Here is a 13,916-nt window from a genome sequence, read left to right as displayed (position 1 = left end):
ATTCAATTTACCAGCTTGCGTTGAGTAGAAATTAATCCTCACCCGTTTAATAACATGTATTCCTAAATTTATATATATATATATAGTTGACCGTAAATATAAGAAGATCAGGGTTGTGGGTTGCGGTCAAAAAAGATCAAATAGTTTATAACTATTTAATGTCCGACGTTTCGTCCCACTTTGCAGGGCTTCATCAGCGCTAAAAAGATTTTAAAAAACAACTAAGAACATTACAACAATAAGGTAAATTAAGGTAGGATAAATATTATGTAAAAATTAAGTGATAAGAAAATTACATATAAATAAAACTAAGGAAGACATAAAATAATATTATTAATACTTAATATTACTTATTAATACTATTTTATGTCTTCCTTCCTTTTATTTATATGTAATTTTCTTATCACTTAATTTTTACATAATATTTATCCTACCTTAATTTACCTATTGTTGTAATGTTCTTAGTTGTTTTTTGTATCTTTTTAGCCCTGATGAAGCCCTCCAAAGTGGGGCGAAACGTCGTATAATAAATAGTTATAAACTATTTGTTATTTTTTGACCGCAACCCTGACCATCTTCTTATATTTAGTTATATAATTCAGATTTATTTAATACTTTGTTGAATTGTTAGTATATGAAATTTATTTTTTAATATAATATATTTCTAAATGTTGTTAGATTGTTCATCTTTGTAGTAATAGAGGTATGATAATGTTGTTACAGCTCTATCTAGTTGTTAATCTAAAGTTAATCTTCAGGAAGGCAATTATTATCTTTATTTTATAAAATACAATAGTTGATTATTATAGTAAGTTTCACTTACTGACAATATGTTAATATTAGCTTGGTGAGACTAATAAGGAGTAACTTGTGTATTATATTGAGTTGTTAATCAGGTAAATAGTTTGTAAAAGTTTAATAAATAATGTGATATAGGGTTAATGTTGTAAGCATTTGTTATTTTTGAGAATTTGTCTCTAGCAACTTGAAGATGGGGGATAACCCCGAAACGTTGTGGTCATTGTAATAACTAATATAATTTAAACAAGTAAGATTATTATGATTATTATTCATTCATCATTTTCGAATTAGTTTCTAATAAACTATTAATTATTAATATTAATTTAATTAATTCTTGATATTAATTTAAGAATATAATATATATTTATTTGTGAAAGGCAAAGTCTTGTACACCTTTCATTATATAAAATATATAGTTTTATAAAAATGTAGCTAGTGCCTCATTACAAAAATAATAAACAAATTGTAATAAAAACTGGATAATACAAAACTATTTACATAATATGCTTTGCTCTATTACATTAAACTTAATAATAATCAGAATTATATTATATCAACAAAAACATTATACAATTATTATATAGATCTCCTTTCAATTTTGCAGGATAACAAACAGACTGTAAATAAACTTTTCGAATTCCTGAATCACTCAAAAATTTACCATAAAATTTTACCACAAGTTCCCATTTTTCAATAGTTATACATTTAAATTCGGAAATTAAGGAAATATCGTCCCAGAACTGGTTGATGCCTTAAAATTAAAAAAAAAAAGTTCAAATATTAATTGGGCATAAAAAACTATTTACATAATACTATTTATATGCCACTTACAGAGTTTAACTTATTACAACCTTTCACAATATAAACATTTAGTCTATTAAATTTAACTTCATTGTCATTGATCAATATATCTTGAATATTCTATAAGTCGCATAATATGGAAAAGGCTTTAAGATATATTTTCTGTTTTATTCAAAGGTTGTACAGTGTAAGTACAAACCGCTATTGAAATAGCTTTTGCAGAATGGACAGAGTTAGTTTGCCTTAAAATTGAGGATTTTGCATCCAATATTGGATGTACTATGGGTTTCCTACTCTTAGTTTACTGATGCACCTTAATTTTATTTTAATTTAGCCTAAATATTAAATATATTTCAGGTTTAAGTAGGTTTAAACTGTGATCGGTATATAGGGTTAATGTTTGAGTTCAATGCTCTATAAATATCATAATGATGAGAATACAGTTATCCATGGATAATGTATAAGAAGAGAAAATGGTTGGGGGTCTAACGTTTCGGACAAAATTTCTAGCCTTCATCTGAGCTAAGATCAAAAAACATTGTTATATTGTTTTTTTAAAAGTTATTTATTCTCTAACCGCACCCCCAACCATTTTCTCCTCATATCTCTATTAATATCAGTTGATAAGTTATGATTCTCGATCTTTTCAAGAATGATTCAATATTCCATTTTCATATAAAGCATTAAAATCATATCTACATCCTGGTGGGCTATCGGGCTATCATATTAACTTGGTAGACCCAGTTGTATTCTACATTTCTGTTTTTAGCATCCTGAGTCTTACTTATTGAAAATATTTTTATGAATTCATGTTTTTCGATCGTTTGTAAGGCCATTGAACTATTTTAGTCCAACGTAATATGAATTTCTTTGCGTTAGAGCATTGTTTGGTTTTAAACTTTGGAGATTAAATTTATTTCTTATGGGACTATTTATTTTCAATTTCATTTTAATTATTTATTGTCTTTATTACTGTTTCTATAAGCGAATTCAAAATGTTTACGAGTTTCTGTAATGTGGATTATTAAAAAAATTTCATTTGTAGAGTTTTGGCATTGAGAAGTGATACGCCCCCGTGTGCTATTTAAAAACGGACATAAGCCGAGAACTTTTTGTATTCAGAGGCAATCCCCCACCTGGCATAAATGAGGTATTTGCAAGCAGTTGGATGACTTGTTTTCTGAGGGTGTATTCTAATGGTGGTAGCAGAAGGATTGGAGGGGATGTATATGAGGTGGTGGGGATAGGAGGGGGGCAAGGAGGGGAGATGTCCCCCACCAACAGTCACTGCCCATCGTTCGTCTGGGCCGTTCCTCTCTGTCTGTCTGAGAGTGATCAGTGAACTTGTGACTGTCAGTGTCTGTGGATCTTCTTGTATTCGTCTCTGCGATTGGATGTTGCGATTTTTTCTTGGTAAGTGATAAGGAAATATTAATCATGTGCGCTTATTACGTCCGTTTATTGTTATTAACAATGTAATTTTGATTTTTATTATGTTAAACTTTGTCTATACTGAGTTAATTGGGACCTTTTTATAACCAATGTTTGTTGACTAAGTATAAAATAAACTAATTTAAAACCGTTATAATACCATGCTCGATTCAATGAAAAAAAACTAAACATGACTAAACTAATAATATTAAAACCTAATCAAAAATGTATAAATTGTACCGAAAAAAAAGTATTCTAAACATTAAAAAAAAATATCTATTTAAAGTAAATTAAATAATAAAATGATTTCTTTAAAAATTATAAACCTAACTTTTGTATTAGTAATTCAAATGGGACTTAAACTTGGAGGACCCAGTATCAAGGATTGCCGTTGCGTGTATATCTATAACTCCATGAATAAGTAAATCAACTTAATTATTTATTAATTATTATTGATTCCAGTCATTAATAAAATAAATAGTCCCTGTCTACTTTAAAATAAATATTAAAATTATTTATAATGTCTATATAAAGTATTTTATTTTATGAATTCTTTGTCGTATTAATAATCAAAATGAGGCCTAAAAATCTCGGAGGAACCGGTGTCATTGATTACAGTTGTATAGGATACGAAATTTCCCAAAATTATTTTTACTTTTATTATACCATTAGTTCTATGAATACTTAAATCAACTTAATTATTTAAAACAAAACAAAAACAGAGCATATAGAAAAAAAATTAATTTTCAGAAAAAACATTTTTATTGATTCCAGTCATTAAAAAAATAAATATTCCCCATCTATTGCAAAATAAATATTAAATAAAAAATATAAAGTATTTTATCTTGTGTATTCTTTTTCGGCTGAATTCTTTTTTCGTGGCTTAAAAATCTCGTAGGACCCGGTATCATTGATTACAGTTGTATAGGATACGAAATTTCCCCCAAATTGTATTTTTAGATTCCATCTATTTATCAGTTTATGCTCAAAGATTTTTTACTTTTAGTGATTCGATCGTTATCTTTACAACGGTTTGATTGCTACAATAAAATTATAATGTCCTGCATTTTCATAGTTTAAATTCGTTAATGATTTTCTGTTTCTTCCGGCCAACATAGGAATTTTTTTGGAAGAACTTTTTACAAATAAAAATTGATTTATTGTTGTAACTCTTATAAAAAAAATCTTCTAAAAATAAGTTATATATCTTGATTATTTTTTTGTAAAATCAATTGAATATATAATTTATTTGCGTTTGAATAATGTATATAAAATATATATTATTTTATCGGTATTCCTACTATTGAACATTCAGACACGATTACAATTTATTCAAAGAATATGTTTATGAGTATGTCGCGGAGTAGCTTTTTATTACGATTTTAGCATCGTATAAATATTAACAGACTTACTATCTCCCCGCTCGTTAAAGTCACCGAGTTGGAGTGATTTTAACGCACTGAAGACATTTCTTTTACGAGTCTAACCCATTAGAGAGCCGTCGGGTTCATGTGGCAGGTACCCGCGGACGGATGACCCGGTACGCAAGAGGTAGAAGATGGGTTCTCCCAGGTGCTGATAGGGGTTAATACTCGTCTATTATCTAATTTAGAAATTGTAGCCAACTGTCGGTAATGGGTCGGGTAACGCCTACCCAATTTAATTCTATCTCTTAACAACTAATTTGTACATGTACCTAACCCTTTTTTGCTCCTCTAGAGCATTTTTGTCTTTGGTATTGGTTTATCTTTCCGGTTTTTTCTACTGTTCGGAGCTTTAATACTAAAGATACCAGTGGAATTCTACCGGTTTCTACTACAAAAAAAATATGAAACTAATTCTACGATTCCAAATTCTATCCTGAGTTTTTTTATTTTATCTTGTTAATAAAGTTTAAAACAATGCGTCATTAAATCAATTTAACTCGTCAATTATTAACTTATGAATCGGATCTCAATGATTAATTCTTTTAACCGTAGCCACGAACGGTGTTCGTTAAGAAAGGGTTCGGCCGACCGTATGTTTCCTTTAATTGAGAAAACAAAAACGAGGCAAAGAAAAAAGGAGAAGGAAAAAAAAAGACGAATGATCTCTTTCCTCTCCTAAATCACAGATTGACAAAATGTTTTTACTCTAATAAACGGTTTTTATTTCTTTTCCTCTCTCTCTTTTTCTTTTTTTTTTTTTATCTCGGTATCTTTCGGTTACTCGTGATATGATATGTCAGTGTTCATGTTTGATATGTTTAGTTTTTTTAAATGGGTTTTATTTGAATGCGGTCATTGATATTAATCATAAATTTTAGAAACGTTTTACGAATTTTTAATTAATTATTTTACTATTTAGTTTTTGTTTATGAACATTTTTTTTTTTCGTATCATGTCAAAAATCTATCTTAATAGTGTATAGAGAAACATGTGCCTTAGATTAATGTTGTGAATGTTAATGTAGTTTTTTAAAACACAATTTCACAAAAATGATGGTTGGTTTTTTATTGCATTATAGGTTCATATCATATATTGTGGAATTAATTTTGCAAAGAGGCCGTATCCGTAATGCAATTTTGAGAAAATTTTTACCACTTTATCGTTCCTTTACTCGGGTTGTAGTTCCTTCTATATAGCATTAAAAAAAAAAAAAATTGAAACACATAAAACCCCAATAAAATGTGGCCTGTTCTGTTCATAATTGATTGAAGAGAAAAAGTATTTCGATTTTTAGGTTTAAATAATAAACTGTGGTTTCTGGTATGGTAAATTCAAAACAGGAGATTTGGTGAGAAGGAGAAAACCGATTAATCGGGTAAAGATTGCTGTTGAATTATATGTGTCAAGTATAGAGTAGGCATGTTTAACTTATAAACTTTGTTTTCTTAAACATTTAGGAAAAGTTTGAAATCCGTCGTTGTAGTCTTCAATTGGAACCCTCAAAAATCTGCCATATTTATTTAATTATTGTTGTACTTTTTTTATAGTTTATTTCGGAATTAATCATTTTAAAATCAGCATATTCAAAATGGTGCTTTTCTGTAAATCTTACCAACCTTAACTTTGTTGTACATTATGGCTTGAAAAGTCATAAAACACATAAAATTACTTTATATATAATCTGTTATATGATTAATTTCTTGAGACTGGTTATTATTGTTTAAATAAATAAATATTATCCAATTTTAGTCTCAAAACAATTTTTATTTTTTTATAAGTCTGACGTTTCGGCCAATTCGGCCATCCTCAAGGATAATTTTTAACAATTTCAAACAAATAACAATATTATTAATAAGTTATCATACCTTAATACAATTTGGAACTACATCAATTTAAAAAAAAAAAATTATGCAGGCTATTCTGGTCAGGTCATTAATTTCAATTCACTATTACCCTATGAGACATTAAAACATTATGGAATCATATAATTTTATTAATAAGCAATCCTTTATTATGTCTAATTACCCTTTTTGTCAATTCTTCATATTAAATTAAAAATTAAAACTTTTAATTACAGTATCACTATTATAATTTGTCACAACAATATTTGTAACCTTCATGCATTCAGGTCAGACATTTAATTTATTTATTTCAACTATATTTTGATTAAATGTATTTAAACATAAAATTATTTTCAAAACCTTTTAGAAAATTATAACTTAATTAATTCAATGATTAAATATTATTTAATTGTTTTTAATAATTGTTATGCTTTAACTATCATTATCCTGTTTATTTCCTAAGTTTATTCTATCCCTTGAAAGGCGTGGGCGAAATATTTTGACGAAGATATGGTTAGATCATAAATAATGAATTAAATCTAAAAAATAATAATTAATAAAATATATAGTAATGTAATACAATTACCAATTGACTAGATAAATCTATATGTACACGTACAGTACGGAATTAATGAACCCATGCCGACCAATTAGTGGGACACCGTGTTCACAATTAGCCGAGGCCGATTTCAATGGGATTTAATTATGTAATTTCTTCGTGTTAATTAATTGCACCTTATCGTGGAACTGAGTGTTAATTGAAATAGCCATACCCTTCGATAGCTGCGGTTGGTCGCTTTGAGATTATCGCGTTGCAGTCGTGAGCCTTCCACGACTTGGTATTTTATAGCTTATTTGCTGTGAGTGTTTATATCTTAATATTTTTGTATTTTTTTTTTTAATCTTCTTCTCTTCTCGTACATGATTAAGTATTTATTTCGGAACGCTAACTTAATGTAAGTTACTTCTTTTCAAATCAGAAAAAAATACAAAATAGTCTGTCAAAAAAATATATATAAATTTAATAAATAAAAGAGAAAATTTGAGTGACTTTACCGATATCTTTTGATTGGTCAATTTGTCAGATTCTGATAGAAGAGTTTTCTACCAAAAGCCAATAAATCCATTTTTCAAATTAAGTTTTTTTTTCCTACAACTAAAACTTATTCATCTCTAATATAATTTAATTTTCACCTCTGTTGATTAGATCTTAAAAATCAACTTTTTCATCAAAAATTTGACTTGTCTATATGATATGCTTGTATATTAGTTTTTTTAAAAATAATTTTCCAAAAGTGGTTTTATTGAGTTTTGATAAAAATTTCCCAAGTTATTTATGACTATGATAAACTTTTGATTTTTGTTATTTTTTAAATCGTTATAATTCTTGAGTTTATCGTCTGTCTTTAACATTTTATTATTTGTCTGTTCGTTGTAATATGGCCTAGATATTAAGTTAAATGCAGTGATTCAAAATAATATATTTCTCGGCTAGAAAAACAAGATATTTCAACTAGGGAAATTTATTTTTTAAAATTATTAAGTACTTAAGTACATTGTGCTTACTTAGCTTAGTAGTCCGTATTTGTTCTAAGTATAGAGATAGTCACAATCATGTCCTAAGTTGCCCATAATTTCAGAATCGGTACATAATTGACCATGTTCATTGAAATCAAATACTTCCAATGTATATTAGTCCAGATTGGACCCAAGTATGACCGACTTTAACTATATAATAAAATTGGATTTGAAACTATAAAATCATCCAAGGTTGGAAAAAAAACATTAATGCCTTTAGTTTTTATTATTAATTCATAAGTTGATGAGAAAAATAATTTTTGTCACAAATAATTTAAAAGAAAAAATCTGCAATAATTTTTTCAAAATCATTATTTTGATATACGCGATATTGAATTAAACTAAATATTTGAAGATTATTTTCTTTAATTCAATTTTTATTATCAATTTATTTTAATGTAATTATTGATATATTTTAAAAGCGTTTATAATTTCATGGAATGCTATTTCACAAAGTTGAGTTACTCAAAAGATTTTTTCAGACAATTGTACGGTTGTGATTATATAAATTTATATTAAAATATTTATGAGTAAATTAATTTATTAGGGGACATTATTATGCATCTACATAATATTTTTATTTACTTTTACTATACGTTCAATATTCAATTTTAGAATTTGACTCACTTTTAGTAACTTTATATTTAAATATTTCTTATAGGTTTAAAAATAATTTATATTACTATTTTAAAAATAAGTTTTCAGAACTCATAATGCATAGGAATGTTTTTTTTAAAGATTAAGTAATATGAAACATATTAATTTTTAATCATTTATTCGATTATTCAATAATTGTTATGATATATAGCGACGGTATCAATGAACTTTTATTACGAATAAAAAAAAAAGGTACAAGGATTTGTCGAAACTTCATTGTCTAATAATTTAGGCCTAGTATAGTTATAAATTGAATTAAACCTGAATCTATTATACCCTATTCAAATAGAGAGCGGTGGATTTGTTTGATTTAGCTTCCGACGGTAGTAGAACTTTTAAATCAAACAAACGACTCCATTTGAAATTTCATCCGCTATAAGGTTGTCCCTATAATCAAATATTTCTGTTTCTAAAACCGAAAAGAAAACAAACACCGGAGCAGAGTTTAAAAAAAAAAAAGAAAGGAAAAATAGACAGTAGTAAATTATTCTAGAGAGAGGGTACTGGAAATGATGGCCGTGTTGAAGAGGCTCACTGTCAGAGGCCTGGCATATTAAACATCTCTAATTCTTTCCAACTCGAGTCCCATGATTTAGCCTCCAGTTTTAGTTCTTCGTCTTCTTTATTTCTTCACTTCTTCTCCAGTTCCAGCCTGTAATTACCTCTTCTTATCATTCCTCTTATCTCTTACCTGTGAGAAATGCCCGGTCGTACTCGGTGTCTTCTTCTCTCAAGGCAACGGTACTGTTATTGTTATAGCTTTAATTGCCTCCCCCAGTCCCCACCCCCCCAGTCGGTTTTAGTCTTTAGAAAGAATCAAAAGACTCGAAGCTCGAGCCGTTGAGAGAATATTGTTGTCGGACCCGGCCAGAGGAACGATCGTAGGACTGTATCGAAGGCAGTTTAGATAGCCATCAAACCCTCATTATCCATTTTAGAAGTCGGTTGGAATTTTTAAGTCTTATTTCTTCTGATCCTGTTCTCCTAAATGATTCGTAGCCTAATTTCTATGTTTACTGACTATTTACATAACTTCCATCAAGCACCTTTTTTTAAAAATATAAATAGATTTTAAATGGGGACGACCATATAGGATTTTATGTATGTATATATTTTTTACTATAATTGAAATTATACACGATTTATTATTTCTTCCCTAACACATTTTTTGATTTTTTTTATCTTCCCTTTATCGTTTTTCAAATTTGTTTATTTTTTTCAATTATAAAAATTTCCTCTTTTATTTCTATCACACATAAAATTAAATTTAATTCATGAGTATAAAAATTATATAAACATTTCAATTATAGTAAAATATATATATACATAAAATCCTATATGGTCATCCCCTTTTAAAATCTGTTTATATTTAAAAAAAAAGGTGCTTGATTGAAGTTATGTAAATAGTCATCCTTTTTTTTAAATATAAATAGATTTTAAATGAGGACGACCATATAGGATTTTATTTATGTATTTATGTTTTACTATAATTGAAATGTTTATGTAATTTTTATACTTATGAATTAAATTTAATTTTATGTGTGATAGAAATAAAAGAGGAAATTTTTATAATTGAAATAATGAAACAAATAAACAAAATTGAAAAACGATAAAGGGAAAATAAAAAATCAAAAAATGTGTTAGGAAAGAAATAATAAATCGTGTATAAGTACATTTTTGATAAAGTGTTTTTTCTCTATTCTGTTAGTAGGTGTTCAGAATTTTTAAAAAACACACTTATTCAATTAAGTATAAATAATAATTCAGATTTTTTGTTTTTATTTAATTGTAACTATTATTTATTAAAATTCTTATCTCTCAACTATATTTATTTTTTCCCCGACGTTTCGGCCCTCAGACCATTATCAAGGAAAAACCTAAAATACTCATATTATTCACTTACAATTCACTCAACTCATCACACTGTATACTCACCAAAACATTCACAATTGATTTATCCCAATTATTAAAAATGTATTCTTCCTATTTCAGGATGATTTCTAGTCAATTATCATTAAAAAGAAATTTGTTTATTAATTATTATCACTCAGTCTGTTTTAATAATTATCAAAATATATTCATCAACTTAGAAATATTCATATTCTAATTGCATCAATTAAAAAAAAAAGTAATATCTTTAGGATAGACCTAAGAATATAAATATTTGTAAGTAGATACCTATTTTTAGAAAATTATTAAAACGAACTTAGTTATATTAATTGATGAATAAATTTCTTTTTAAGGATAATTGACTAGGAATTATCCTGGAATAGGAAGAATAAATTTTGCCAATTACTCAAGTCAATTATCTTTGGAAATAAATGTATTTGTAAGCAATTGTAATAATAACAAATAAGCATTTTTGGCATTGTGGATCTGCGACAAGTGACAAACGTATGATTCTGGCTTTAAATGCTGTTTTAATAGATTTACATACGTAATTATAATAAGAGCAATAGTAATAACATAAATTTTTTAAAAATAAATTATAATTACAAAAATAATATTTCCCATGATTACGGATACCGATCTTAAGAATCAATCAACAATGCAATACATATAATAAAAATTGTATTTAATTTCGGCTTTTTTTAATTTCAAAATATTAAAAGCCGACAGTAGTACAAATTAAACAATAAATCCACACAAAGAAAAGAGAGAGAGAGAAAGAAGTAACAAATATATAAATACATTAAAAGGTTGAAATACATAAATTAACATTAATAACTTAGCAAAATATGTTTTTATTTTCTTAGAGAGGACTTTTTGTAGTATTTATTTTATTAATGAATTATCGGGAAATGTGAAATATTAATTTTGTAATATTTTTTTTTTAATTGAGTTTTGTTATTTTTATTATAAACACATGTATAAATCTAATAAAACAATATTTAAAACAATTCGTTTGTAACTTGCTGCATATTCAAAAAACCTACAAATACTTGTTAAACCAAGAAAATTACAAACATTAGAATCCACGCACTTGTTAGTTCCAAGGAGGGAAACATAGACTAGATCCGATTTAAACTATTTTAAATATAAAAATAAATAAAATAACTATAGATGAACTGAAAGGAAACATAAATATCAGGATAATAGGTGAAAGATGATAAATGATAACAAAGATAAATAAACCAAACATATTTCTTTAAATTGGATATTTTTCCTTTGCCAAGTAAAACATATATCGCTAAAGATAATTCACGAGATTTTTAACTAAGTATTTACACCGAATTGGAAAAATACAAAATCTTAGAAATTGTGTTAATTATTTATTTCAAAGTTATGGATTTTTAAAAAATATATTTATCTGTTGGTTGTTCAAATCAATTCTAACTGAACTGAAACGTTTAGATGCTGCCCAAATTATTTTCAAAACGCCCTTTGATTTACACTCAAAAACCAAAACAGGGTCTCAAATTCATGCCAACTTGTACAAGCCAATCCCAAAGACCCAATTACACGCTTGCATACGTAGGAATTTGTCATTATTTGGCAAATGTGTAACCAGCACATTTAGGATAGGAGACAAAAAAATAAATTATAATATAAAAAAATATATATATTTTTAATTTTAACATAATAATATTAATTATTTATTTTTATTAAATTGATATTTAATATGTTTAATTCATATGAGTATTTCGGTTATTAAAAAATATAATATAAGTAACTTTACATCAACTTTGTGAAACTTTAAGGGTACGACAGCTTAGGCGTGTATGTCAACTCGTTAGAAAATAATAACCATATTGATGTTGATATAGAATTATTAGCTCTAATTCAATTTCAATAATTTTCGTGTAAAATCGTAAATAAAATAGCTTACCAATTCGAAATTTTTTAAAAATTATTTAGATTTTCTGCGAATTAGGAGCATTTCCCGAAAGTAATTGATACTTATGAGTATTTCTATATGAGTAGTTCTCTCTCATAGTACTTATGAGTAGTTCTATTCTATTATAGAAATTTCATAACCTAATGATTAGATAGAAAATATTTTATCTAGGGTCTTTATAAGGAAAATTTACTATAAATATTTTTTAAATAAATAATTTATACTATACGCATTTAGCCTTATTAGAAAGAACGTTTTATGAAAACCATTTTAGATTAGAATGATAAAAACATAGTATTAATAATAAACATAAAAATGATCTTGATTAAATTAGATTAATAAATTTATAGTGTATTTTCATTATGATATTTCAAGAAAATGACTAAATTTGTTGAAAAATATCGTTTATAAATTTAATTTCGGAAAATAAGAATATATAACAATAAATGTAATAAAGAATGTATAAAAAAAAAAAAAATAGTAAACCATGTTAACTAAAATTATAAGTAAATCGGATGAAAATCATTTCTATTTACTATTAGTTTTAAATGAATAATATGTTGTTTAGATAATGAAGCTATAAATAGTTAAAAGTTGGTTTGTTTTAAGTTTTATTGATTTGATTACTAAATAAATTTTGTTAATATTGACTATAATAAAATGAAGTTTAAAAATTTTAAAAAGTATTGCCATGTTTAACTAGTTTATTTATTTTATGATATTTTTCTCATCAGCAATTTTTTAAGTATATAATTAGATAATTAAAGTAAATTATGATTTTAAAATTATATATTTTTTTTTTGTGAAATTCTTGATTGATGGCAACTATAGATTCCTGTAATCCATCTCAGTCAATCTAATAACCTTAGTCTATTTTGACAAATAATTAATAGAAATAATTATATTTTAAAAATAGTTTTGCATACTACTGTGAAATCTATTTTCGGAGCTGAAATAGCTAATTAATAGTCAAATTTTATAACAATTAATAAATCAAAAATACTACTGCCTTAAAAATATTTTCCAAATAAGAATTAATCACTGCTAAAACAATAAATACTTTCATTCATTCAAGCGAATTTTTTGTGTGCGAATAGGTTAACATGAAATAGTAACATACATTTTTTAAATCGTATTGTTCATCATAATAATCAATAATAAATTATTAAATAAACTTGTTTGAATAAAAAATTAAGTTATTAAAAAATATTTCCTTTATTACTGATCGATACGGATTGCTCCCAAGGACATTTAATGCTGACCATTAAACATAAATGGAATAGTCATAAAAAATAAATAGGGTCATAAACATTAATATAGACATAATAATTTGCATAAAATGTTAAACTATGCATATCCATTATCGAATCCTACGCATATGTGACGGAACTTATGATAAAGTCTTTATCAAGTATAGACTGTTGGTATTTTAATTGCTCAATATTAGGTACTAGAAACATGTATTTTTTATATTACTTTTATTCAATAAAACTATTAAATACATTTAATTTATATTTTGTAAAAAAATTATTATTTATATTT

General features: G+C 26.1%; 1 protein-coding gene across 2 annotated transcripts in view; it reads left to right on the top strand.

Moving 5' to 3' along the window:
* The first annotated feature begins 2,891 nt into the window (after positions 1 to 2,891).
* fj (four-jointed) overlaps positions 2,892 to 13,916 on the top strand; it is a 174,478-nt gene continuing 163,453 nt past the window's right edge. The window contains exon 1 of one of the 2 annotated variants that reach the window (XM_067047134.1): positions 2,892 to 3,015. Coding sequence is in view for 1 of the 2 variants with exons in the window: in XM_067047133.1 (XP_066903234.1) it covers positions 2,997 to 3,015 (19 nt within the window). In the remaining variant the exon portion in view is untranslated. The remainder of the gene's footprint in view (positions 3,016 to 13,916) is intronic. The other variant, XM_067047133.1, reaches the window with a different exon arrangement.

This window comes from Halyomorpha halys, unplaced genomic scaffold, assembly GCF_000696795.3.
Source record: "Halyomorpha halys isolate HHAL.00 unplaced genomic scaffold, Hhal_1.1 Scaffold250.1, whole genome shotgun sequence".
Lineage (NCBI taxonomy): Eukaryota > Metazoa > Arthropoda > Insecta > Hemiptera > Pentatomidae > Halyomorpha > Halyomorpha halys.
The sequence above is the reverse complement of the archived record's forward strand: the minus strand, read 5'-3'. Positions and strand labels throughout refer to the sequence as shown.